The sequence below is a fragment of the Drosophila ficusphila genome, unplaced genomic scaffold, assembly GCF_018152265.1.
Source record: "Drosophila ficusphila isolate 14025-0441.05 unplaced genomic scaffold, ASM1815226v1 contig_791, whole genome shotgun sequence".
Classification (NCBI taxonomy): domain Eukaryota; kingdom Metazoa; phylum Arthropoda; class Insecta; order Diptera; family Drosophilidae; genus Drosophila; species Drosophila ficusphila.
In genome coordinates, this window is record NW_025064737.1 from 1,198,267 (window position 1) to 1,226,079 (window position 27,813).

General features: G+C 41.0%; 2 protein-coding genes and 5 non-coding genes across 8 annotated transcripts in view; 5 read left to right on the forward strand and 2 right to left on the reverse strand.

Moving 5' to 3' along the window:
• The window catches only part of LOC108089091 (homeotic protein Sex combs reduced), a 28,961-nt gene extending 21,858 nt beyond the window's left edge, over positions 1–7,103 (forward strand). For both annotated transcript variants that reach the window (XM_017187204.2, XM_017187205.2), the window contains exon 3: positions 4,482–7,103. In XM_017187204.2, coding sequence (XP_017042693.1) covers positions 4,482–4,789 — 308 coding nt within the window. In that variant the 3' untranslated portion in view covers positions 4,790–7,103. The remainder of the gene's footprint in view (positions 1–4,481) is intronic.
• A 444-nt stretch (positions 7,104–7,547) lies between these two features.
• On the forward strand, positions 7,548–7,620 carry Trnak-uuu. The gene has a single exon. It is a non-coding gene; the product is annotated as a tRNA-Lys (tRNA).
• Positions 7,621–8,289: 669 nt separating this feature from the next.
• Positions 8,290–8,362, reverse strand: Trnak-uuu. Its single transcript has one exon. It is a non-coding gene; the product is annotated as a tRNA-Lys (tRNA).
• Positions 8,363–11,933: 3,571 nt separating this feature from the next.
• Trnak-uuu lies at positions 11,934–12,006 on the forward strand. Its single transcript has one exon. It is a non-coding gene; the product is annotated as a tRNA-Lys (tRNA).
• A 670-nt stretch (positions 12,007–12,676) lies between these two features.
• Trnak-uuu lies at positions 12,677–12,749 on the reverse strand. Its single transcript has one exon. It is a non-coding gene; the product is annotated as a tRNA-Lys (tRNA).
• A 1,065-nt stretch (positions 12,750–13,814) lies between these two features.
• On the forward strand, positions 13,815–13,887 carry Trnak-uuu. The gene has a single exon. It is a non-coding gene; the product is annotated as a tRNA-Lys (tRNA).
• A 4,356-nt stretch (positions 13,888–18,243) lies between these two features.
• Positions 18,244–26,859, forward strand: LOC108089099. The gene is made up of 3 exons (XM_017187213.1): positions 18,244–18,581; positions 23,982–24,169; positions 24,288–26,859. The coding sequence occupies exons 1-3, from the start codon at positions 18,543–18,545 to the stop codon at positions 24,631–24,633; spliced, it is 573 nt and encodes a 190-aa protein (XP_017042702.1). The 5' UTR covers positions 18,244–18,542; the 3' UTR covers positions 24,634–26,859.
• The last annotated feature ends 954 nt before the right edge of the window (positions 26,860–27,813 follow it).

Here is a 27,813-nt window from a genome sequence, read left to right on the forward strand (position 1 = left end):
AGATCACTTGTTGTATTTAATTAGTTCAATTTGTGACAGAATTCCTCACTCGCTCGTTTCTTATGAGTAATGACCCTCGCCTGGAATTGTGACATTGATAATGGTTTTCGGTTAAACGACTCATTAGCCACAGGCCTCTGCCCCTAAGTAGCCAGCGATCTCTTGCGACGATCGGAAGTGCGTTGATTTATGGACTTTCCGAGTGGACAACAACCTGACTCAGCAGATCTGCACAGGGAGAAATATCCCGCATTAGTTCGGAACAGAAAAACAGTCCAGTATTGTATGTTTATAAGTTTCCTTTCCCATTCATTCAGTTACTTCTATTTCGATTTGACTTATGCAAACTTATAAGTTATTTCGCACTTTTCCTCTGTGTAAGGCTTACAATTCGCTGTAAAAAGTGCAACAAGTTCAAAGTTGTTTTTGCACGATAAGATCAAAACCGAGGCCGCCAGATGATCGTGCTCCCCGCACTCCCATATAACACCAAACCCACCCGATCCCAGGTGCTGGGATCTCGGAGTGCCGCACACGTTGCTGATTACGATGACGATGTTCAGTCGTTGTGTTGTATTCTTTCTTTTTTTTCTCCTGACCAGACGCCAGACCGTTGACAAATGACCGGTACAAGTGTTTGTGACAAGCCGCAAGTATCTTTTTGTCGTTTTTTATTTCTATTTGCGCCGCGGCAAGCAGAAAACAATTAAACTTCGGCTCGAAAGACCGTGGTGTCCGACCTACGCCAAAGGTTTCCAGCTTAACTTTGAACCTACAAGGCATCCACTCGAGGGTCGAGTATGCTAATCCCGTGTCAATCACAGGACGATCGGAGTATGCAAAGAAGTGGACACGAAACATCGAAGGGACACGAAACATCCCGGCCAGACAATGGCAATTTGAATTGCAGAATCCCCGATCCGCTGACACTGAGATCGAATAAGCAACCCGCTCCGATCGTCACTTAATAAATTCTGCAACAGATTTTGCATGCAGGCCCAATCCCAAATGGGATGCACCAAAAATTTCAAATTTCCAACTGATATGTTAAGCGGCTGTCAGCAGAGTTCTCTTAGCCAAGTACACTTGACGTCATCTTGCGCGAAATGCAAATGAAATGACCAACAACGCGGGGAATTCACCATCAAGCCGAAGTGTAAATGCTTTTCTTTAAATTCCTAATCAAACGAGATTAGAGAAATTTAAAAAATATCAAAGTCAAGTCGAAGTTTGTTGTCTTTTCTCTTAATACGTTAAAATATTAAATATCTTGTGAGAGTAGGGAAATTTAAGGAATATAATTACCAATAAAACAAAAATTATTTTACTTATATTTTGAAAATATTTTACCCTTTAAAAAAGGGTATTTCTATAAGTACGAAACTACAAAAAGTCACACACAAGATGATTCTTCATTCGTGGGGCGTTCTGTCTCAGAAAAATGTGCGCATATATGTTCGTACATGCAAAATCCAATATGTCTATATAGTATTTCACGAATGCCCGACGCAGACAAAGATACAACGCGAGTCTGGTGCGCTGGCATCCCTATCCGATCCGATCCGATTCGAAACCATCCCATACCATGCTATACCATCCCATGGCATCCCATCCCACCGAGGTGGCAGGGAAATGGGAACAAACTTGTAAAACGCTTCGAATGTTCGCTCATTGGCGCTGTCAGAGATCCGAGCCCCTCTCCCCCGATTCCCCCAGCAAGTGATATAAGCGCAAGTGATATGACATGCCAGGTGCCGTTTGGACGGCATGGGGCTGCTTTTGGATGAAGCCCTGCCCTGTCAACTCATTGGGGCTTTCGCCTTAGATATTGCGCCTGGCCATGACGACAGCGGTGCGATGCGCTGCTTACTCGCATGTAGTTAACCGAAAAATAAAGAAAATACGGCTAAAAGAGACCGCAGTGTTGACACTCGACGGGCTGAACGGGTTGCGGATGCGTGTTGATCTTTAGTCGGAAATCGAATGAAATCTAAGTGGGAATTAGTGGCCGATGATGCCTTCCCTTCGAGATGAAGGGGCCAATTTAGTCATAACAAGAGGAGAGATGAAATAAGAATCTGCAATACAGCATTTCTAATATCCATTTAAATTAAATTGAAAACTTATCAGATGGCAAGAACTCTTCTTGAGTCCCCAGCACGCATCCCAAAGATACTTTTCGCAGTGCTCCTCCACTCGCTTCTCCTTTCAGCCCTTGAGTGGTGTAAACAAATTGCAACATATGACAGCGGCATTTGACAATTGTAAATGGTTGGCGGCATTGCAAGTGTTCGGCTTGTCTTTTGTTGTCTCGCTGCCAGGCAGACCATGGGAAATGGCCAAAAAGAGCTGTCTGTGACCCCTGGCAGGAGTGTGGCCACAGGACGTATCGATTTGGCCGGACGCATGGGCAAGGTCAGGATCCCCGCTTATCAAATAGTAAGGAGCACTCAGAAACGTCTGCACATCATGCATCAGCCGGAAGTCTGCCAAGTTTCGGCAAAAGTTTGCACCCAAAAAAAGGAGAGGAGTCCTCTAATGGCGAGCCAGAAATATTACTTGCAATATCGCATTTGATGGCCTGACTGACAAAACAAAATGGGTCAAGATTGGTGCAATTCAATTTGTGGCCACGGCCACAACAGTTGGCCAACTGAGAGACCGAAGTCCTCTCTACTGCCGCCCGATCCGCATGACTGATGGAGCCGATGCCCGTTGTCTGGTTACTGTCTGCCCGCTGTTTACTTGGTCATTAGTTTAAGCCCATTCAGGATGGCAGCCAGCCAGGGAGGCCGAAGCCAGGGAGCGCAGGAGCTTTGATGTCGGCGCTTTCTGGCCACACTCGAACTCGCTTTAATTAAACGAGCGGTAATTAATTTCAACTTTAATCAGGAATTCCATTTAGGTTCTCGCCGCTGATTGATGTGACCTGACATCTTCCGCCAACGTCACATCGAAGACCACTAAACTGTGACAGCGGAAAACTTTCGGAAGCGAGTGTGGGCGGTCCTCTTTTCGTAAATTTATTTAAAGCCAGCCGAGACTTAAATTTGTGTCTTTGGGAAGGCCAGGCGGCGCGTACTTAGCTTTAATTCAATTATAAATAAATAGATTCATTTAAAATATCAAGGAAAAGTGTCAATTAGCAAGCCAAGCGAACCATTCTTATTTATGTTTTGAATAACTTTAATACTTATCTATATAAAACTTTAATAGGAGAACCATTTATAAAACATCAATAAGAAGGGGCGGCAACTCAGACTAACTGAATAAGTCTGACTTCCGATTAACAATAGTTGTTGTGCATAATCTATTACTGAATTATACCGACTGCCTCAGGCACTCTAGGCACCAAACTATTTCCCATTTAGCAAATGGGCCATGACCCATATAGAGCGAGTGGAACTCTGAACCAAGCGAGACAACAGTCCCCTCGAAATCAGAGAGGGACGCACAGGCAAGTCAGCGGTTGCCGTCTATCACATTGACTGACTGCCACACATTTCCCAGATATAAATACTAGAGATACAGATAGAGTGTCTTTGGCAGAACCGCCGCAACTCTTGCCGCGCATTGGAGAGCCGAAACAAAACAAAGCAAAACAAAGCGAGGCGGGCGGGCCAATTGAGTTGGCCGTAATAACACGCCACGGTAAATGGCTTTTAAAAAGTCTACTTTGGCATAGCACGCCCCCTCATTACGAACGACGCTCTTTGAACGCCCTCGTGCAGTTTGGCCAACGAAAGCCCCGATACAGATGACAGAAAAGTTTTCGGGGGCGACTTGCCAAGAACGGGAAATTGTCATTATCTTCCGCGATTGCCGATACAGGATTCCGAAGGAAGGGGGAAGACACTGTAGTTTTCGGCGAGCGACAAACATCTGTCTGGGGCGAGATACATTCGCCTTCGCCGAACTGCTCGTTCTCCGTTCTGGCCAAAACACAATACCAAGTATGAACTTTTTCGGGTGCCACCAAATGGCACTTTGACACGTCATATTTATGAAATGCGCAACGTTGCAGAAAATCACAATATAAATGAGAAAATTAACTGCCTCGAAGCGGTGAGAAAGCTCGAGGGGAGTGGGAAACGGTCTGGTGTTGTCCACTTGAACGTTGACGATTGCCTAGGAACGCCTTTACAAAGTTTTTGGCAGAAACAAATGCATTCTAGGGATTTTGAGTTAGAAACATATAAAAGTACTTTTAAAAAGAAGTAATCATTTTTAGCAGGGTAGTTTAAATTTGTTTAGGTAAGCTTCTTCACGAAGTATCAATAAAATAATAAGATTAGATTAGATTGTATGTTAAATAGTATAGTATTTATTATATTAATATAAGAAGTGGTAAATAAGATCTTAAACAATATGCTGCTTTTGCTTGAACTTCTAATTATTTTGTAATCCGCCCACTGTAACTTGCAAACCTTTCTACTTTTGCTAACCGCTCTAATCAATCTATCCCTCTGTCGTCCCTCCAGGTACTGTGAATGCCAATGGCGAGACGAAACGACAACGGACCTCATACACCCGCTACCAGACGCTGGAGCTGGAGAAGGAGTTCCACTTCAACCGCTACCTGACCCGCCGCCGCAGGATCGAGATCGCGCACGCCCTCTGCCTCACGGAGCGGCAGATCAAGATCTGGTTCCAGAACCGGCGCATGAAGTGGAAGAAGGAGCACAAGATGGCCTCGATGAACATCGTGCCGTACCACATGGGCCCCTACGGCCACCCGTACCACCAGTTCGATATCCATCCGTCGCAGTTCGCGCACCTGAGCGCATAGGACGCGTGGCACTTTTCGGGTACTGGTTAGAGACTCAATCAGTTGTATCAGGAACCATATCAGACGGCGGCGGCGGCCTCGGCGGCCAGCGGCTACCAGTCGCAGGACGGCGGCTCCGTGGGCGGTGGCTCAGTGGGCGTGGGAGTGGGAGTGGGCGGTGGTGGTGGAGGAGCGGGTGGGCCAGGTGGCCTGCCCAACGGCAACGGGCCCAACTCCCTGTTCGCCTCCACCGCCTCCGGCTCGCAGGCGACCGACTGCATCAAGTATCCGCAGGAGTTCTGATCTCAGGTTATCATCAGGCAGCAGCAGCAGCAGCAGCAACAGCTAAAGCAGCAGCCGCAGCAGCAGCAGCAGCGGGATAATCCCCTGGATCGGAACCAGGATCGGGGCTTCGAGCAGCTCTTGGAGTCGGACTGTGAGCCCGATCCGGAGCTGCAGCTGGAGTTCAAAGCGGACATCGTCGGCTGCAACTTGTACTGCTGCTGAGTCCTGAGTCCGCCTGCCACGCCCCCTTCCGGCCCCCCTGTCGCCTGCCGCCCCGCCAACCGCCCGTCGCCTACCGCCTGTCGCCGCCCGTCGATCAACCAACATCCAGTGATGTTTCTTGTTTGCAACTGATTCGTGTTAAGCTAAGAAACGAGCCACTCCGCTTGGTTCGTTTGGGTTTATGATACTGGAGGCGGAACCGCGAGCAATCGCAATTCACGGCAGTCGAGCTGAGACCAACAAAATTCCAAACCAGCCAGAGGAGCAAGTATCTTTGCTGTGTTTCACAAACCAAGATGGAATTGTTCATGTCAGTATGGATCAATATCACGTTGATATTTGATGTTGACTTGCTGTTGGTTCGTACGGATATGCATTGTATCGCTCTCGAATGTGGGAACTCAGTGATATACTTGGTTTCTATGGCTCCACGAGTGCTCGTGGTCCTTCCAGTATGATGAATCTCTTTCTCTAAGCAGTATTCGAAAAGCTGTTAGTTTGTAAGCCTAGCTTAATTTTAGCCCTAAGCTGCACAGATGAACAGACAGAGCTGTCAAGTTGAGCAAAACTAATATCTGCAATAATTTCAAAGTGATTTCTAATTAACATTAGTCCTTCGTTCGTATCTCCCCCACCCAGAACCGATCCCCCTCCCATCCAATACCCCACCCGCACCCTCCAGGGAGTCCTAAAGAGTGTACTTAATTCCTAGCTAGTAGAGAACCTTACTCTAGTTAACCACATAAGGCTTTGTTTAGTTTGTAAATAGCGGAGCACCCCGGCTCGGGGTCGCCTTTTATTATGTTTGTGTTTCGTCTTGAGAGGAAATTCGGAAATATCTGCAACTGTTCAGTTTATTTTGTATGTTTGCGTTTGTGTTGTTGAAAGTGCTCTAGCAGCTTGAAAATGCTTTACTAACTTTATCGATCGTATTCAATCGTTTTTGATTAATTGCCACTGAAGAACAAATTCGGAGTATAAACAGGAAGAAAAATATTTCAAATTCAGCATAGAACTTGCTATAGCTAATCGCAGTTTTCTTTAGATCAGCAACTGACCCTTCCACATTATTTATTCAACGGCCTCTCAACAATGTCTGTAAATTTAATTGCGTAGTTAATCGTACAGTAAGCCAACGAAATTTGATAAGAGCGAGAATTGTTAAAGCCTAAAGCTAAAGCAAACCCATAACCGTAATGTAAAGTAATTATTTATGCTGTACTTTTCGCTAAGCTAAGGTTAGTGCATTCTAGAACTATCGGTAGTCTATGTGAACCTAGCCAGTAAGCCTAAATTATGTATATCGAATTAGCAAGACAAATTTTAGAGAAAGCAAATCAGAATGAGCAAGGCAAAGCGAAACGAACAAAACCATGGAAATGAGAGAATCAAACAAAAAATACCTAGCACAAATTATTTAATCGTTTTTTGTTTCCCATTTTGTACATTTGTTCAATCTTAGTTTGTACAACATTTCAACTGTTTGTTTAATGCAATTTGTCGGAACCGAAATGAAGTGATTTTCACAGCCGATTTAAGTGGAACACCATTCGAAGTTTTGGGTTAAGGGTTAAGGGGGCAAGAAGTTTAACTGCATTCCATGTAAAAATAAAGTTACCAACTAATTTTAAATGAAATTCTCATGTATGTATCACCTTAATCTGGGTTCGATTGCCAAGGCAATTATTATACAAAAACGGTTCAAAAACAAAAATCCGATCACTTCAACTATGAATCCACGGAAACCATACAAATATAAAGAAAAACAAAACACCTATGTAAACATGTATGACTATGGCATAAAAAATAAAAACTATTTTAAATTGTACGAGCTTTGTTTTTTCCTTGGCGATCTTGCATGGGAAGGAAGAGAAATTACGTTGCTTATAGAAAGGATCTTTGCCCGTAAGCATCTAAACGGATTAATGCAAATAGTAGAATGCTTTTAAATTATTTGTACAGAGTAAACCTATTTTTGAATTTACTGATATAGTTCAATATTACTCTGGCATTTAACATTTCGAAAAAAATTTTTTTTTCTTGGTTCAATTAAGCCATTATATTTTAAAAATACTTTCTAATAAATCCATGTACATATGTATATGGGCACCTATACTCATTGGTTTTTAAAAATGGGAAAATGAAAGCACACAATCGAAATACAAAAACTTTTTAATTTGTACACGCTTTGTCGTTTTGATAGCGATCTTGGATGGAAGGAAAGGAATTTGCGTTGCTTGAAGTAAGGATCTCTGGCCGCAAGCATTTGAATGCCCGGATAGCTCAGTCGGTAGAGCATTGGACTTTTAATCCAAGGGTCCAGGGTTCAAGTCCCTGTTCGGGCGAGCATTTATTTTTTTTTTTAATTTCATTTGTTCCTCCTCAAATAACTGAAAAAATAATTCGGTTAGTTTTAAAACAAATTAGGTCGCAGAAGCAAAAAAAAAAATATTACGACAAAAAAAAAGAGCAAAAAGATTGTGGTCCAACCATATTGGTTGGGCTGATAACGGCAGTTCACTCCGGTACGCTATCCCACTACTGCCTACCACGGGAACTCTTGGCTGCTGGTTTTCACCCCTGGCCCGGTTCATCCCTCCTTAGCCAACCTGAATGCCGCGGACTCCTCCATGGCACCCATATTGATGGCAAGCTTAGTGCGGACGTTCCGTCAACATGAGCTGGTCCGCTACACAGTAGATCCCAGCCTCAGGCCATCCCACAATCGGACCTCACAGAAGCGTGATTACAGAAGCTGCCAACCTTCCAGTCGGAGCAACTGCGTCTGAAACTCAAACACACGTCCGCGCTTCTGACTCGAACGCCATAAAACTGCCTTGCCGATGCACCACTCTAACGACATCAAGCAGTTCATATGTACTGGATTGCTGGCAGCCGCGTTGCCAATTGTATTGTCGAAGGTAAGGTCTGGCCGACGACACATTAATTAATTTTTTAAGGTTGCAACCACTAAAAAAAACTATCTACGGCTAGACAGCAAAAAAATTTAAGTTCGCCCGAGCAGGGACTTGAACCCTGGACCCTTGGATTAAAAGTCCAATGCTCTACCGACTGAGCTACCCGGGCACGGCAGGAGCTGCCGGCAAAAGTTCCAGCCATAAAAAGGACAAGGCACAGAGGTAACTCGTCCTTTATAGCTTGGATGTTAAAACATACCTGTTCAAGGAATGTAAATCGTAATAAAAGAATGTATTCTATGACCTCTACCCAGTGAATTAATAGTTTATAACAATTTTGCACATCCATTACAATTGCTGTTCCAGAATAATGGGTACCTAATAGTCAAGCGTCCCTTCTTGTATTTTTGGTCCATTCATAGCCTTTTTATAGCCTAAGAGTAGTTAACAACGAAAAATAAGTTATCTTTTGTGTAAATCTCATCATAAATCTCAAAAGTACCTAATATCAAAAATCCTATATTTTTTTATGCACAAAAGATTTCTGCTTAGATCGATAAACACAAACGCATGTAAACACTGTTGGCGAACATTTTTTTTATTTTCGTTATTTTATTTTTATGCAGAACGATTAAGAGACGAAATAGCTACCTACATATGTATATACAGATTATGGTTTGTGTATATGTATGTTTTTCGTTTAAATCGAACTTAGGTAGGTTACAAAATGTTTCGGATTAAACTTTGGAAACATAGACCAGAAGTTCGCGTGCAACAAAATTGATTATTGTGAGCTAGGAATATTCAGCTTATAGCTTGATAAAAGTTGATTTCGTAATAAATATGTATTGTGAAAGGACCATGTGGCTTAGCGCACTCGGATATCACTGCCAACAGTACCATGGATTGCACAGCACCTGATGAGGACCCTGAATTCCAGGTCACTGATGCTCCAAAGAATGGACCCCTCACCACAATTTATTTGAACCTGCACATAGACCAAGAAGTTTGGAAATCGATTGCCCCAACAGCCGATCAGGACAAGGATTTGCGGTCAAGGAACAATCTGCAAAATTACTGGACGGATATACATAGTTGCCAAACAGCTGTACGAAAAAGTTCCGATTCCTTGTGCTTTTAAATTTAAACGGGCCAAATTATCTGGAAAAGCGGACAGTATCTGCCTTCAAATTAAAGGTCGCTGCAGTGAGTGTAACTCAATTCACTGCCTTACTGAACCGGATTTGGACTGTGGCATCACCATATCGGTATTCCTCACTATAAAATCGGAAGTGCACTGAATCCAGGAGAATTCAAATCAGCGATGCCAAAATTTTTTCGAAAAAAAAAGGACAGATTGAGAAAAAAAAAACGGGAAAAATATGATGAAAATATTATAAAAAGGATAAAAAAAAAAGGACAAAAAGTTTTTTTACAGTAATTTTATTTTTTATTATTAAAATAATAGTTTTAAGGCATCTTTGATTATTTTTCCTTCGTCATTATTGCTGTCCTCATAAGTAGGCATGGAGCCAATTAATTGGAGAGACTTTTCAGGCAAGTTATAATTATGACAACATAATTTATGACGACGCAATCCAAATCTCAAGAAAGAACACATGTACATACATACATGTATTTATAAGCGGTAAGCTTTTGAAAATATATGTATGTATACCTGTTTGCCAAAATGGCATTTAATGAATCTACCTCCAAACGGTTCCTAATTTTGGTTTTCACCAAGTTTACTTGGCTAAAAACTCTACCTCAGCATTTGACCATGGTAATGAAAGCAGACTGAGAGGTCCTCATAGGGGTTGTTGCCTGCAGAATCCCGATACCGCTTCCCTTCTGACCAAAATGTTAAAGTATTTTCAATATTTTCCCAATTTATTAGGTGAATATTGGAATATTGTGAAATTATTTTGCTTTTAATCTTAGAATTTATTGAAAATATATTTAAAATAGGCAGAATTTACCCTTTTTAAAAGTAAATAATATTTGATTTTATAAAAGGACAGATTTCCGGATGAAAAATTCTAAAAAAAAGGACAGATTTCAGGTATGCGGATGATTTTCAATTTTTGTCCGGATGAAGGGTTAAAAACAGGACAGATCTGTCCGGAAAAAGGACAAATTGGCATCACTGATTCAAATCGGAGAGGAATTGATTTTGAAAAAAGCGGCATTGTGGAGAAAGGAAGCCACTATGGACATGAATGAGGACGACCCAGAGCCGAGCTATTTGCCGACTTTACCAACTCTTCGAAAACTTCGTGAAGAACAGCAATTGCTTACTTCGTCGGTTACTATATGGGTACTTACTATACTGACCCTACGGTAAACGAGCTGCGAACCACCCTGCCTTGCGTAGTTGCTTACTTCGTCGGTTACTATATGGGTACTTACTATACTGACCCTACGGTAAACGAGCTGCGAACCACCCTGCCTTGCGTAGTTGCTTACTTCGTCGGTTACTATACTGACCCTACGGTAAACGAGCTGCGAACCAGCTACTAGCTGGATTCTACATGGGTACTTACTTTGGTGACCCTAGGGTTATCGAACGCCGAACCACCTAATAGAAATATGTATGCACACGAAAGCATAAACGAAAATTCATAATAAAAAAAAATAAGCATCGCCTTTTTTTTTGATATTTTGAGCAAAAGGGCAAAGTAAAAGTTGAAAGCATAACTTCGATTACAGTTAGATCTATTTATGTTGCGCCGTTCTTTCGCTGAAACGCATTTGTGTTTGCCGGTTGTCAAAATTATTCTAAGCATTGCAGTTGAGTGGAGAGAAGCGGAGCAAACGCAAATTAATTGGTAAGTAAAACTAATTATATTAAATATAAAATTTTCTTTTAACCGCAATTCGTATTTATTTCGTTTACAGATGGATGCAATAAAAAACATAATTGTCAATGGCGGAATTTTAAAAAATCTGAGAAATGTTATGGCTAATGAGGTGGTTGTGGCTTATAATATATGTAGATGGTGTTCAGGGGAAAGCGGCCTTAAAAAAGAAAATAGATTTCTATGGTGTTATGATTGGTAGGTATTTATAATCAGGACTGTTAAATTTAAATTAAGATTAATAATCATTAAATTTTTCTTATTCCCAGATTCTATAAATTCAGTTGGAGGTATTGGGTCAGCTGAGGACCAGCTGCGAAAGGCCTTGCAGCTCCAAAAAAAGAGGCACTTTAAAAACTCTAGCGTTAACAAAAAAAATGAAGAAAATGTATTTATTTAAAAATAAAAAATAAGTAAATTAATAATGCATTTCAACAATGGTTACTTCTATTATTTTTTAATTAATAATGGGTACTTACATTACCGACCGTTCTATGGGGTCCCATGTAAGTACTTACATTACTTCCCTTAATATGGGGCACTGGGGCACTATTTCACTAGTTCCTGGGTATACGACACGGTGACGATTGACCCTATTTGCGGACATTTCATACAAAAACGGAAATGAAAGATCGCATTGCTTGGGCCCGATGGGTAAGTAGGGGTGGTCTGCTGGTAAGCGCTTATTTCACCAGCTACGAACCAGCGCGCAGTACTGCAGGGAAATTATTAATCCACTGGGTAGAGGTCATAGAATACATTCTTTTATTACGATTTACATTCCTTGAACAGGTATGTTTTAACATCCAAGCTATAAAGGACGAGTTACCTCTGTGCCTTGTCCTTTTTATGGCTGGAACTTTTGCCGGCAGCTCCTGCCGTGCCCGGGTAGCTCAGTCGGTAGAGCATTGGACTTTTAATCCAAGGGTCCAGGGTTCAAGTCCCTGCTCGGGCGAACTTAAATTTTTTTGCTGTCTAGCCGTAGATAGTTTTTTTTTAGTGGTTGCAACCTTAAAAAATTAATTAATGTGTCGTCGGCCAGACCTTACCTTCGACAATACAATTGGCAACGCGGCTGCCAGCAATCCAGTACATATGAACTGCTTGATGTCGTTAGAGTGGTGCATCGGCAAGGCAGTTTTATGGCGTTCGAGTCAGAAGCGCGGACGTGTGTTTGAGTTTCAGACGCAGTTGCTCCGACTGGAAGGTTGGCAGCTTCTGTAATCACGCTTCTGTGAGGTCCGATTGTGGGATGGCCTGAGGCTGGGATCTACTGTGTAGCGGACCAGCTCATGTTGACGGAACGTCCGCACTAAGCTTGCCATCAATATGGGTGCCATGGAGGAGTCCGCGGCATTCAGGTTGGCTAAGGAGGGATGAACCGGGCCAGGGGTGAAAACCAGCAGCCAAGAGTTCCCGTGGTAGGCAGTAGTGGGATAGCGTACCGGAGTGAACTGCCGTTATCAGCCCAACCAATATGGTTGGACCACAATCTTTTTGCTCTTTTTTTTGTCGTAATATTTTTTTTTTTGCTTCTGCGACCTAATTTGTTTTAAAACTAACCGAATTATTTTTTCAGTTATTTGAGGAGGAACAGAATGAAATTAAAAAAAAAAATAATTGCTCGCCCGAACAGGGACTTGAACCCTGGACCCTTGGATTAAAAGTCCAATGCTCTACCGACTGAGCTATCCGGGCATTCAAATGCTTGCGGCCAGAGATCCTTACTTCAAGCAACGCAAATTCCTTTCCTTTCATCCAAGATCGCTAGCGAAACGACAAATTAAAAAGTTGTTGTATTTCGACTGTGTGCTTTCATTTTCTCATTTTTAAAACCTATGAGTATAGATGCCCATATACATATGTACATGGATTTATTAGAAAGTATTTTTAAAATGTAATGGCTGAACTCAACAACAACAAAATGTTTCCTTCGAAATTTTGAACGAGCTAAATGTTTTACAAAAGAAGTTTAAAAACTAAAAAAATTCAAAAAAAAGTTTGACTGTGTTTAAATATTTAAGAGCATAAATATTCGAGAAAATACATATGTGACTTGTAGGGAAAAACAAAAACGACAAAGTTTATTTGGGGTTGAATTTTCTGTTCGGAGCAGAAGCAGTTAATAAAACATTGAATTAGAGAAAATGGTTGCGATTGGAATATTTTTTTCGGTGCAGAAACGGTTAAATCAAGCAGTACAATAGAGAAACCTGGTTGTGACCTGGTTTACTGAATATGTATTAATATATTAAACGGTTTTTTTTGTATAAAAAGCCGATTAGGCTGACTTTTTTTTTTGCTAATTTTCTATCATTTTAACGAATAATTTTCGATTATCCTATGGTATATAAAAAAAACATCATGTCGATGTGATAAAAAAGCAACGTAATAATTTTTGTTCCCGTAATTTTATTGATCTCTCCTATCTATCCAAATAACTACCCAAGTTTTATCATGGAAACAGACGGACGGACGGACCAACAAGTCTAGATTACTTAAGATAATGATGCTGATCAAGAATATATTATATATATGTACTTTATGGGGTTTGAGGTGTCTCCTTCATGGAAGGGTATAAATACTAGAACTCATACGTTCCTAAAACTTTATTGCTTGTTAAAGCGACAGAGCTTTAATGTACTGCTTTGTACTGCTTTCGTGCATATCAAGGTATTTTAAGAACTTGCTATGTATGTGTATGTATTTAAGTTCTACCTTGCACGTTTCGCTCTTATTCGGGCCGGAATCAGACACGTCGCTGCCCGGGTAGCTCAGTCGGTAGAGCATTGGACTTTTAATCCAAGGGTCCAGGGTTCAAGTCCCTGCTCGGGCGACTTATTTTTTTTTTTTTAATTTAACTGTTTTTTTTTTAATTTTTTATTCTAATAAGATTAAAATTCTGCGATTTTTCAACCTTTTCCGATTTAAAGCAAGTTTCGCATAGCTAAGAGACGGAACTGGAAAGTGGCTGAAAAATCGTCCGGCATCCAGGCTAGCTTTTAATTGAAAATGAATTAATAATTATTTCTGCTGGGTAGTTTCTTTGTGAAACCAATGCGTGATCATTTTCTAGCGCTGCAAGCTTAAAAAATAGGAAAAACCAGCAACCAAAAAAATTTCTTCCGTTTTCCTGTCGGTGAAGTTTTTGAAGTGGTTAAGGGGTTACATGGGTTTCACGGTTTCAAAAAATCGATTTTTTTGTCTTATTAAATTCTATAACATTTCTAGAATATTGTCCTAAATTTTCAAGTTGATCCGAGTAATAGTCTCGGAGATACAGCCTTGAGAAGGTGGACGCTTGAGACCACTTTTATTGTCTCTTAAAACTTTAAACGCGTTTTTCTCAAAACTATGTTTTCAAAGTCGGTTGTCAAAATTTCTCGCAAACTACTCAACCGATCTTAATGAAATTTTACACAAGTATTCGAGATATCATTTACAAGGTATTGAACGAAGGATTTTTTTTTTTCAATTACAACTATTTAAAAAAAAAAAAATGTCGAGAAATTTTCATCGAAATTTGCATTTTTTTGTAAAAACGTCTGCCAAAAATCCAATTTTCATTTTTTTTTTTTCCTTCGTCCAATACCTAGTTTATTGTCTATACTGAAACACGTATTTTTTATTTTTACTTTGGATGATCCTGAAAGAAGTTCTGCTGACAACGCGGAGGCACCTTTTTCCGAGGGACTGGCGGAAATGGCGTCGTAATGGCCGACATTTTGATATTTTTTTTTGAAAATTTCACAAAATCTTTATTAAATATGTATCTATTAAATAATAAAAAGTTTCATTGAAATATTTCATTTTTTATATGCAAAAAAAATGTTTGAAAAAAGGCCGTTTTTTACCCGAGGAAACCCATGTAACCCCTTAAGGGACGGGACTATTTCTGATCAGGCGTCAGAATTTATAAAAAGAACACATACATATTTGAATATTGATATTAATCTGTCGGTATCGCCTTGGACTTTTATTCCCAGGATCCAGGGCTTAGCCCAGGGTCGCCCGAGCACCCGTTTAGTTATTTCTTATTAATTTTTTTACTTTTTCCTCTGTTTTGAAATATTTAATGCAATTTTTCAATCATTTTAGAGTTGTAGCAAGTCGTGCATAGCTGGGAGATGAAACTGGAAAGACGCGGAGAAATCGTAGAGCATCCAGGCCAGCATCTAATTGAACCCTCATGAAATTAGCACCTTTTATTTGTGTTTTCATTTACTGTCGACATCGTGGATGTGGATATACCCAAATTGTGTGCTGTACAACGTTCCTCTGCTTTTTGTATCTACTACCGTGTCTACTTTTCTACCACTCCACGGATATGTGTCTAAGAGTTTTAGATAGAGATTGTGTGAGCGCAATGTTTGCCGACTCCGTCGGCAAAACGGAGAGCTCGGCTTTTATTGTTAACCGTCTTTAAAGCACAGAGAAAAATCCAATTTGCTTAGTATGTGCAAGTAAACTTTGTTTTGTGTATTTCGAAGACACTAGGAAATATACTTTTAATACTGGAAATAAGACAAGAACTTTTTGATAAAAATAACAAATTTTTTTATAAGATGTTTTAATTTTTTATATACGAAAAACTTAAATATTAATTTCAGTAGTTTTTTTTTCTGTGCGTCTGGATACGCTCAAGAATTTTTGACACACTTTCATACCCCGCCGAAACCAAGGAAATCGGGTACATATAGTATGTACCGATTCCGAATCGTGGCGGCTCTGGTCGATTTAGCGACGGACTTGGATGCTGGCTGTTTGTTGCCGCCTGGCAAGTGAACTAGAAAACGAATGCGTTTAATTAGCATTCATTACGACGAATCATCAAATTGCCCCACCGCTCACGATGCAACAATAAAAGCAGGGAGAAAACGTTTGGTCTACATGCTAATCTACTAAACAAACGCAAATATTTAGATGATAAACCAAAGTCAAGAGACGTTTTCAAAACTGTTCCATGACGTTGGATGATATGGTAGAAAGAAATTCCACCAAGGCTGCGACCATTAGCGACCTTTTACCTGTTGTTGGACAGAAAGAAAGAAACTCGGTTCCTTTTCAGGTAGCCATTGCATAAAAAAGAAATCCAAAGGATATATGGGCCATAAATTAAAAATGGCAAACAACAATTGGACAATAATGGGTTCCCGCGTCGGAGCCGAAAACAGCTTGCTTTTCACATTTCATATTTTCCTTTGCCGTTTATGACAGTTTCCGAAATCCCGAATGGCGAAATTTAACATTTTCTTATGAAATTGCATCTGTCTATCGAGTATATGAGCAATGTATGTCGAGGAGAAGATAACCGTAATTTTATATTTTTAAAAATGTAATTGTATCCATTGATAAACGTATTATAAAATGTAATAGTAGCCACTGATTTACTGTTAAATATTTTAAGCCCCAAGACGATATATCAAATTTGTTTCTGATCCAGGAAGAACTAAAGAAAAAAACAATTACCAAAATAATAATTTATTTTATGGTTTACACTACTAGTAATCAGTCGTTACTCAGAATAGTAAGAGTAAGTTTCTTGAAACAAAAACATTATTTATTTGTGGGTGTCCTGATTTTTTATTTTACAATCCAACTCAAAGAAAGTTAAGGTGGGTTTATTTGCAGTTCTTTTTTGGGAAACATAAACATATTGTACTTTTCTTCGTAACCGAGTTGGCCAGGGACCACACTTAATGGTGTCCCCTTCGAAGGCGAAAGGTGTAATTATCAGTGCAACAAATTTGAATTTAACGAGCGCATCAACACCAGACTCCGCCCACAGCCCTAATCCCGCTCCCCGATGAATGGGGTCCTTTAGGACCTCTCGAGGACCTCGAGTCTCCCAGAGCGAGGATTTTCCTCAGCAAGCGACGGTCTGATTAATGAGGCTTTAAATATCCCACTTTGATTTCATTCTGAAAACACGCGGAGCGTTCTCGCCGCCGCTCCTCCGACAAAGAAGTTTCATTGACTCTCAGCTCGGTGGAGAGTGCGAAAAGGTCCTGGGGGAGTTGGGCGGGGAAATAGATGTGTTCTTATGTACGGGATGGCTACGCTGCCCTCGTAAATCGCCATGCGAACCGAGGTCCTCCCACGCACACACACTCGCATCCATTGGGCAACTGAGAACTCTGGAAACAGGGTCCACAAAAGTCTACAAATGAGCTGGCTGTGCTCAATCCCTCCGCAATACAAACACACATGTCTGCGCCCTGGAAAACTTAGAACAGGAGTTGCTACACTTCACAAACAACTCCATAAAGAAAGAAAGGAAAATAAATAATAATAAAAAAGGATGTATTGCTTCTCACGTGACGCTCCTTTTAAGTTAATGGATAATGATCACACCTAAATCCGTTCACGATATAAACTGCCAACGGCGGTTTAGAAAATTAGTAAGGTAATATATATTAAGCAAATAAACCTCATTTATTTATTTTAACTTTCCAGATAAGCTTTAGAACTTTTATAATTTAGATAGGTACATAGTTACAACCAAATCTGTCAATGACTGCCTTGCTACTTGTAAAAAACAAGAACAACAGTTTGCTTAGAAAAATATATTAAGCTGAGAGAAATATGTATATTTTTAACAAACCAAGGAAACTATAAATTACCCAATAAAAAAGCTAACTTGAAGTATAATATTTCAAGTGATAGAAACTGAGAAACTTTCATTCAAACCAATCTAGTACAGTGACACAAAATTGTATAACATTTGGAATGAAATAATACAGAGCTAATATTACTGTGCCTCTGGAATATCAGCTAATTATCCGCTGCTGTTTTACTCATTCGTAGCCAAGGCAATACACCTTCCTCTAATAATGAAATGCTAACAATCAGCAGCCGTTCAAATAAAAACGTTTTAGTTACTTTTCTTCGAGTGTGGTAGAAGGGCTCTCTTCGGCACTTTGTGCTCTTCGCGGGCTCTCCACTCGGCGTTCCTGGCCCGATTCTCTCCCTGGAGTTGCGACTAGGGCCACATACAACCCAGGTCCGGACCCAGATCCAGATCCCGTGGAAGGGAAACGAATCAGGGGAGGAGGCAGAGGGAGAGGGGAAGAGCGGGCTGTTATCAACTTTGGCGAAAACACCGCTTACCGCTCGGCGGACGTCGACTGCGCTGAAATGGTGAGCTGAGCTCACTTCAGTTTCAGTTTGAAATTTGACGCCGAGCGCGGCGGAACGTTGAGCGTTCTGCTCGCAGAGGAAAGGCGGCCATCGCCCGCCGCTGCTTCTGCCACTGCTTCTTTCGCTGCCTCTGCCTCTGCCGGCGTCGCTGCAGCAGAGGCGGGCAGAGCAGCCATTATCCTGCAGGAGGCTGCGACCTGATCCCTGGCCATGCAACTATCATGGCTGCTGAAAAAACAATAAAAGTAGCTGGTCGAAAAATCCAGAAACCCCCGAAAACTCTGTGAAAAGTGTTAAGCAAAACGCGATTCGATAATAAATTGATTAAAGCTTCTGGAACTCATAGTACAAATGGATTTAAGGCTGCAGTTCCAGGCGTATTCCGAGCAGGTATGTTCTAAAGTTCAAAATGTATGCGAAATTAATTCCCAGAAAAGTAAGCTGGCAAAAGTCACCAGATAGTTGTACGCATGTGCATCCAGGGGGCGGAGTGGGCGGCTTTGAGGGGGGTGGTGGTGGAGCCGCAGTCAATTGCCGTTTCCAAAGCCTGCGCCTGTCCTCGTTTCGACTCGTCGTCGCCTCTGTGTGTGTGTGTGTGTGTCTGTGTGTACTCCGTTAGGAGAGTGTGGTAGTGTCGCGAGCTCCGGAAATGTGCTCCTTTCATCCACTTTTCATTTGCGCAGAACACACACTGAAAAGCGGCCAACCCCTCGCCCTTCACCCCTGCAATCCTGAAAGTCGGGCGCACAAAAAGAAAAAATAAAACCCGAAACCGAGTTTCAACCTCGTTGTCGCGCTATCAGCAGCAACAGCAACCCCCTGGCGACCCCACCCCCCTTCTCCTTCCTTCTACCCTTCCCCTCTCCCTTTTCCAAGCTGCCACTGCCACTGCCCCTCCTCCTGGTGGAAGGCACTTGTCCCGCCATTTAGTGCACGGGCTAAGTAGTATACCGAAATATCAGTGGCTGTGCCCAAGAAGGCGGCGACAGCTGCTGCAGGCCACCCACCCAGGCCACCCACCTCTAATAATCCCGTAATGAAACCGAGGGAGTGGTAAGGGGGCGCGGGCTGGCCAAGACGATGATTATCGGGTCCAGATACGCCAAGTGGCAAAGTGTTAAGCCCCGGGCTGGGATCGGGATGAGGAGGATGGTGACCCAACCCGAGTCTGCTGCTGCGGCGGCTGCAGTTAATGTGAGTGCGTACATAGCTGCAAATACATTATGTACACTGCGGGAAACCCAATCGAACAACAAAGCTTGGCTTTGTACTTTTGAGGTCAAAAAAATTGTTTTTTAAATTCTTAAAATATTTCCGATTTGGTTCTCAGTGAAAATAGAAATTTGTGTGCAAGAAAGTTTCTATAAATCTGCTTTTAAAATTCTTAAAACTGCATATTGCCTCTATTTCCTTGAAAATGAAAACAAAAATTTGTTATCAACTTAATTTTTTTGTTAAAAAACTCAGTAAAGAGTTCAAGCTAATTAATATTCTAAAGCGATGTATTTCTTTTATATATTTGAAGAGGTGCTCTGTATTCTAATTATAACCTATTAACATCATATGGACATTGTTATAGTATTGACATCTGACACAAAATAAGTGGGACGACCAGACCAGTTTTTTCTGTGTAGGTGCATATACCCCACACACACATTTTGCTTCTGTGCAAATTTTGCGTGGGGCTGCGCGTAAGGTGCGTGCCATCCGAATCTCTGGGATGCGCAGCAAAAAGGAGCTGCTTTCGCTCCGGGAAGCCCCCAAAAAACTCCCTTTTTCGGATGAGGTCGAACCGTAAGAGAAAGCGACTGCACTCAAAACCAAATAGTTTTACCAATTGCTTCTTTGCTCATTTAGTATGCAAATGGTTCGAACTAAAACCGGCGACTGACTAATAACCAAATGAGCGGCGCTCGGCGAATAAAACTGGCTGAGTCGCAGGCATTGTAGGAAAAGCATAGTAAATAAGAGTTTATGGCTATTTTATGCATTTGCTGACGTTGGACACTGAAGACTGCCACAGAGCGCCGTCCGGCGACTTTTTGGCTTTTGACACATTTGGAGACCTGTTCGTCTCAAAGTTTAGCTGATATCTTTATGAAGGTGCTGTGCCAACAAGTTCGTTTGTTTTTTGGCTGGGCTTTGACCTGGATATGAACCATAAATTTGCCTGGCCTGTTGTATAACTATTCGCTTTGTCCACATGGCCCACAAGCTGCATGTAATGTTGCTGAAATTCCTCCGGCCAATTAAAGCCCTTTACAAGGGAGCTGGGTTGGAAAATGTTTGGTGAGGGGAAGTGCCTGAGATTAGATATGAATTTTTAAGAGTTTGCATTGGGAATGTGCCGCTCATAAATATGAACGAGCGGAGAAAAGTGTCGAGCGTTTCGGGTGAAAATCTGTTAACTGTTAACGAGAAGTTCTCAGTTCTGTGTCAATAGGTCACCAAAAATTGAGGCCATGTTGCATAAGTGATTAAGTGCAGATATGCAAACAACATTTAACATTTATGATACCAATATTATATGGTGTTATGATTTATTCAAAGCCGCTGAATTTTGTGCGTTTGTTTTCAAAAGTTAATTAAATTCACGATATCCCCACAATAAAAATGGCAACAGCCCTAAAATTTAATCTCTGAAATTAACGATTTTGAACCGGCTACTAAATGAATTGCTTATAATCTTAACTCTTACGTCAGACCAAGCAGACAAATCATTGAAATCATTGCCGTGCATTTACGACTAGATTAAAAATCTTCAAGCAATTGCGTTCACCTCAGAATCGAACTTGCCACATGCTGCATTTTTTGTGAGCATTCTCACTTCCTTATCGAACTTATAATATTAACATACCCTTAGTACTCAGTCTAATACACCCCGATCAACCCCAAATGTAATGGGCTGGGAACTTCTTGCACCTAAATTGGGGTAACTGCAGTATGACATATTTATTGGAATTTCATGCAAATTTTCAAACAATCAGCCGGTTGGGAAATGCAGCTGGCAGCTGAGAACTTGCACTTTGTGAAGTGCACAGTGAGCCAAACTGAAAATAATAGTTAAACGAGCTTAATAAGTTAAATATTTATTTGCTGTGTGTTATAAATATGATTACTACTTGAGAACTACATTTATACACGAAATATAATGACAAATTTGGCTTGTAAAACTAAACACCAATTGTTCCGGAAGCTTTTATTTCGACTAACCCACTGTTAGTTACCATTTCCTCGGCACCTGGGATCGCATTTCTGTGGCCCGCGCATTTTCATCAAGCCCAGTGAAAAGATAAATTAAGACACTAAAAATAAATAAAAGGCGAAAGGGAAAGAACAGCGAGAAACGCGAGAGGCAGGCGCGTATTTTTGTAAACAACAAACAGACACCGACGATATCAGGATAGAATGAAGACCGGTATGCGAGCCCCATGCGATGGATATGGGGTAAAGATACTGGTACCCACACAGATTCAGATACAGATGTGCGGATACAAAATGCCGCAAACCTGGGCAGGTTCAAAATAAATGCAAAAAATCGCCAGCCGCGAACCGTTTTCGGAATTTCTTTCTCAGTTCTCTCCTCGCATTTCTACCTGCCTCTCGATTTTCGCGGCGAATGGCAAGAAGGTGAGGTAGCGGCAATAATATTATTCAGCAAACTGAAACAACCTTGGCCTCCGCTCGATGCAAACAACGCAGCGACGCAACATGGCAGAGGGCACAGTGGGGCCACAGTGATTGAATAGCGATGCGCGCACACAATGCACAGTGACACTTGGCACTGAACTGACCAAGGTAAATGATCTGCCCCCTCCCATCCCCCTCCATCCCCCCTCTTCTTCTCTCGCTGGCACTTTGATTTATGTGCGAAGTTGTCTTCATGTGCTAAAAGCAGCATTGCAAAATTTAGCCAGTCATTGCCCCTTTGTTGCGCGTATCTGTTGCTGGATCGCCGAAGGTTTGTGGGTCTGGTCAGGGAGTAGGTTACCGCAGGGGGGAAGGGGATACACTGAGGAAAGCATTTTGGGCTTTGTGCCATTTTACCTTTTCTTTGAACAATTGTAGTTTGTTGTTTTTTATTCTTTTACACGAGAAGGCTTTATAATTTTATTAGCTTTTCGTGGGCGATAGTAACCTTATACAAAAATTATAATTTTTCAAAAATTAAAATAGCCTGTAATATGTTTTTCTTATAATACAAAACAATTTTTTTTAGTGCACAGGTGACTAAAGAAGAATTGCTTTCCTTACTCGTCTTTTGTATACGTTCGCTATACTTCCGGAGGGGTTTCTCTTTGTATCTTTCACTGTTATTGCATCTGAAGAATGAATTTAGGCGCCTGACGTCTTAGAAACCTCCTCACAAAAGAACACATTGATTGAGTTATTCATCTGGCTTACAAGTCTGAGTTATTAGGTTTGCCCAAAGCAACTAATGGTCTTCTAAGCTTGCGGCCCGATTGAAAATCGATTCGTCGGCTATCAGCAAACAAAAATAGCAACCGAATTTCCAAAGGCTACCGAAATTATATCTGACTTGCTCGTACATCATACTTATCAATGCAGACAGAGCGATATCAAGAAAATACTTTGTAAATTAATTAATCAATGTTTTTGGGGGAACAATGAAAACACAACTAAACAGTGATGGCACATCATTAGATGTTGGAGTGATAACATTTTAGATTAAAGCAAAAGAGTTCACTTTTAAAATGGAAATGGAAATTAGGCGCCTTAGAAAAAAATTAGGAATTAGATAATACAAGCAATAAAATTCGTGGAACAGGTTTTAATTGTATAAAATCAAATGGTGAAATTTTGTGAGAGGCGAACCTCACCACATTAACTATACTTAGTACTTTGAGAACAAAAACTAGTGACACACAAGTCTAAAAATACAGTTTTACAATCTCCACTATAACTACTCTATCATTAGCATCTCGACATGACTGTACACAATGCTCGTGAACTGTAAGTTTCGGTGGCTAATAAACGCTGCCAACCGCGAAATCCTTCGCTCGCTTGGTCGCCACAAATTAACGACAGATCTATTATTTCCATAATATATTTAATGTTGCCAAATATTTGCACTGCATTAGCGGGCTTCTGGAGGCCGTACAGAATGAATATTTCCTGGCGATTTCGCGTTAACCATTAGCTTCTGACCACGTGAAATCAATTAGCGGTTCTGATTCGAGGGTGCTGCTGGGTCGGGGTGATGTAACTTATTTTGCGAATCTCGATTTGGCAAGGCGGCGTTAATTTGGACAAGGTGTTGAAATATGGAGCACTTTGCTTCTGGCTTCAACTGGATGATCACAGAAAGAAACGCGACTTAGTTTCAGCTGCCTTTTGCCTGCGTGGTCCTTCACCCCAGTATTCATTCTCTCTCACTCTCTCGTTGCTACCCCTTGTGGATTGTGTGTACACATTTGGAGAGCGCGCTCTCTCTCTCTCCCTCTCTCTCTCTTTTGAGGCGGCCATGTTGAGGCTGCAAAAAGGACAACGGGGGCTGCAGACAAAGAGGCACCGCAGGCAGACAGAAAGAGAGAAAGAGTGAATGAGAAAGAGGGAGCGTTAGAGGGTGTGCAAAGTCAAACGGCTCGTCCTCCCTCCTTTGTTTACGCAAGATTTGTTGCCATTAAGGACCTAATCCGGGGATTTCCAGGGTAACCCGCCGGCCCCGAAAAGGTTTTTGACTTCGCCAGCTTAGTGCGTCTATGGCCCGCCGCTTAGTGCTAATGAATCCTGCTAGAAAGTCATTAATTAATTGAAATTTCATTACAGGACACACGGACTTCATCGGAGCATCTGCCACCGCACCGCCTTCCCCTCCGCCTCCCTTGGAATTACTCAGCAGTCTTAGCGGGGCTTAGTGCTGAATCATCGCCGGCGTCGTTACCGATTCACCGATTCACCGATTTGGAGCAGGAACGAGAAGGCTTAAGGTGGCGCCCTCGGCGACGGCGATCCAGGTCGGGAGCTTAGTGGAGCTGCTCGCTGATTGATTCGAGTGCAAACAGAAGAGCCTCAGAAGCAACACCCCCAGATCTATCACTCGGTTAATGGGCTCCTTGTCTATCCAATTTCCAGGCCTCGCACCTTTTATCGACGTGAAGAAAGTGCCGTAATCCGGGGGCAATCAATAAGATACAAGCGCACTAAGCACTCCCAAGACATCGCAGCCGTATCTTATCTTATCGCCGCTTCTTCCGATAACGTCGGCATTACCTTCCGCGCTCTGTTTTTCGGACTAGCGCCTAATCTCGAGGCACTCGGTGAGGTCTTGCCTTCCTGCCTTCCAGTTCAGTCGGCTTCCAGAGGCGAGGGCGAAGACAACACGGAGCGGGCTCCTCCGGCGGAGCACTTCCGTGACTTTCAGGATAGGAACACAAACACGGGCACGGGCACGGACACGGACACGGAGACCCCTGTTTAATTGGCAGGCAACCGCGGGCTTGTAATCACATTTATGGGTCACTCCACGGCTTCGAAAGGAATAAAGGAAACGGTTGTATTATGCCAGCCGTCACCGCATCACGTGTGGCACGATAAATATAATTTACCCGAGGCGCATGTAATTGCCGCGCTGCCCAAATTACCCCGCCCCGTAAACTCACATTGTATATGTTTATTAACGTTTTCACTTTTTTTGCAGCCGTGATTGCTCACCTGAGTCACTGCGTCATTTCAACCCGGCGACTGCTCCCCTCCAGTTTCAGTTTGCTCCACGTCTACCCTGTAGATCCGAATTTGTTTTATACTAGCTTTAAGGACAAATTCGGTTCTAGAGAGGTTTGTGTGGTTCAATGTCCATCGAAAAAGTGATCTCAGCTGATATTAAACTTTACCAAAGTGAAAACAAGTGCTGATATTTGATCTTCCTAATGAAAATTCCATGAAATTAACGCTATAAGATCCATAGTTAATGTCTGTAAAATCAATATAATAATATAGTTTTACCTATTCCATGTTGAGTCACGATAATAAAAACTAATTACTGTTACCAAGTAAGGTGTTGCCAGTGCTTACCATAAAATCCATGATAATGAATTGCTGTCTTGACATAATTATTTGGCTTTACATTTATAGATAAGAGTGTATTTTCACTTTTCAATGCCAATGACTCAAATACAAAAGAATTTTAGCAAACGTTATTTTTAGTTTCATTCTGCCTAAGTTAGCTTGTATACTTAATTGTTAATACTAGTTAAATACTTGTTAATGTATCTTATCAGCTGTGTCATGCTCCTTTAAGTAGATTTCTAAGAAGGTCATTATGTTCTGGCAGAAAAAATGTTCTTATCAACAGCCTTCCAGCAGACGCTTGTCTGCAAAGTTATAGCATCGTTCAATTGAATTAAGTACCACATTTCAAATTTTTCGCTACCGGACATGGGACACTGTTTTCTTATTGCTCAGTTCTTTGGGCTCCATTTATATTCCTGCCGACTTCAATTTATTCGATGTGTTGCTCGAAATTTACATTCCCTCAATTTTGCATACAAATTGCCATTACAATTTCGCCAAGGGTGTGGGGGCGTTGGGGTTCCTCGGCAGTGGATGTGTGGAGTATCTGGTGTTCGCCTCAGCAAGGCATTTGGGTCAAGTCGATTTCTGGTGGTGTTCGTATGAGGAGGATTGGCGAAGTTTGCAGTTTTGCGCAAATGGCCATGCACTTTGCCCAATTTGCATAGGACGCCACTTGAATCACATCCGTCGGCGCTTATTTCCGTCCACCTTTTTGTTTCTTGCCAAAATTCCGAGAGGGTGAGCAAGGCAACGCCCCTCACCAGAAAATCTCCCAAAATTTTCCCTAACCACCTGAAATGTTATCTGTTGTAGGGCTTTTGTGAAACTAATTTAGATATCACCGTTGTCATTAATCATGTACAGGTATATCAAACATTCCGATATGGTTCTATAAAAAATATTCATCCTCAATTTTGATAAGCACTGATTTGATTTGAATGGACTGTGTAATTTTTAATGACCTATAATTTGACACTACGTGCAACTTTTTAAAAATGTCTAAATAGGAAGAATATGTCATAACCATTAAAAAAATATATATAATATGAATTAATAATAATAATTCCAGAAATAATCTTCCATAAATTTACGCTGGACGGCAAAGTCCTCGTAGGAGACAAAGGGAGAAAACTACAGTTTAAAGGGGACCCAATCTATCCGTCTATTGGCTTTAATAGACTCGTCGTCTAAGGGACACTTTTGAAATGAGCAAAGTTTCTCGCAAACCTTGGCACCAATTGTTGCGAAGATATGGATCGAAAGATATGGATCGATCACAATTTTTGTTTTAAGTCTGTTAATATATATTAAATTAACTAAAATTGAATTTCTTTAATTCATTTTTTTCTAAATTCAAAATTGTTTTAACATTGGTAGATAATAAATATTGCTGATACTCTAATTGGTCAAAGCGGTTAAATTCGTCTAAAATGGTGAAATTTGTGTGATTATTATATGAATGAATTATTATAAAATTATATACATTTAATTTTACTATTATGAAATAGTTTTAATTTATTTCTTTAAATCAACGGTGCATTAAAATATGGTATTTTAATAATAATCTGTAAAAACTTTAGAAAATACACGGTAATGGAAAAATAACTAAATATGTTTGAACGAAATTATATAAATAAAAATACTGTCCGAAATGAATATTTTTGTATTTTTTTCTTTTTCTTGCCTTTAAAGGAAGTTACTGTGGTTCCATCTTCCTAATTCCTGCTAATTGCACATTATCGTCAATTTATGTACGCAGATGCTAAAAGTGATGTTAAAAATTATATAAGGACTTGTCCTGCCATCAAAACTTAAGCATGGTTAATAACTAAATGAGTGTGTTGGAATTATTTAACAATCGCCAAAGTAATTCGATGACCCCAATGTTACTGAGGTTCTATTGATATTATATAATTGGCGTCCGCAAGATGAGGAACAGTGCAATAAACTTTTCGCTTTGTGAAACCTTATGATATTTTCTTATTTATGTAGACTACTCTTACCCTATAAATTAAACCGAGAGCTGAAACGCTTTACTATAACAAGCATGCCCTTAAAAACGGACCTTGAATGTTTATGTTCAGCATGTTCGAACATAATAAAATGAAGAAATGTTTAATATCGCCGCATTTGTTTTATTCGAATACGACGTGCACTGCTTAATAGCAAGCAGTGCGAATAAGCACTAAGTTTACATATACACCCATTCTACATATTCATCATACATTCTACACTTACATGGTTTGTATATTGGCTATCTGAAATCTACGGCTTGTTTCTGAATATCGTTAGTCCGAAACCGTTTGTTTGATTCCCTCTTAGGAAATTTGTATTTGGTGTTGCCCGTGTTTTACACAAATTTTTAAAGTGAATATTTTTTGTCTGTCCGTCGGCTAATCGAAAGATTTAGGAATTGAGTTAAGTAATTTGGCACAGTTAGTTAAAAGCATTTTATTTTAATCCCTATAATCAACTATCTTATACATTGACCATTTTGAAACTTTCCACGCTTGCCCGCAAAACTCGACCGGAAATCGAAAACCTAACCACCACTTAACATTCGGCAAAGAACCAAAGTTTCAAGTGT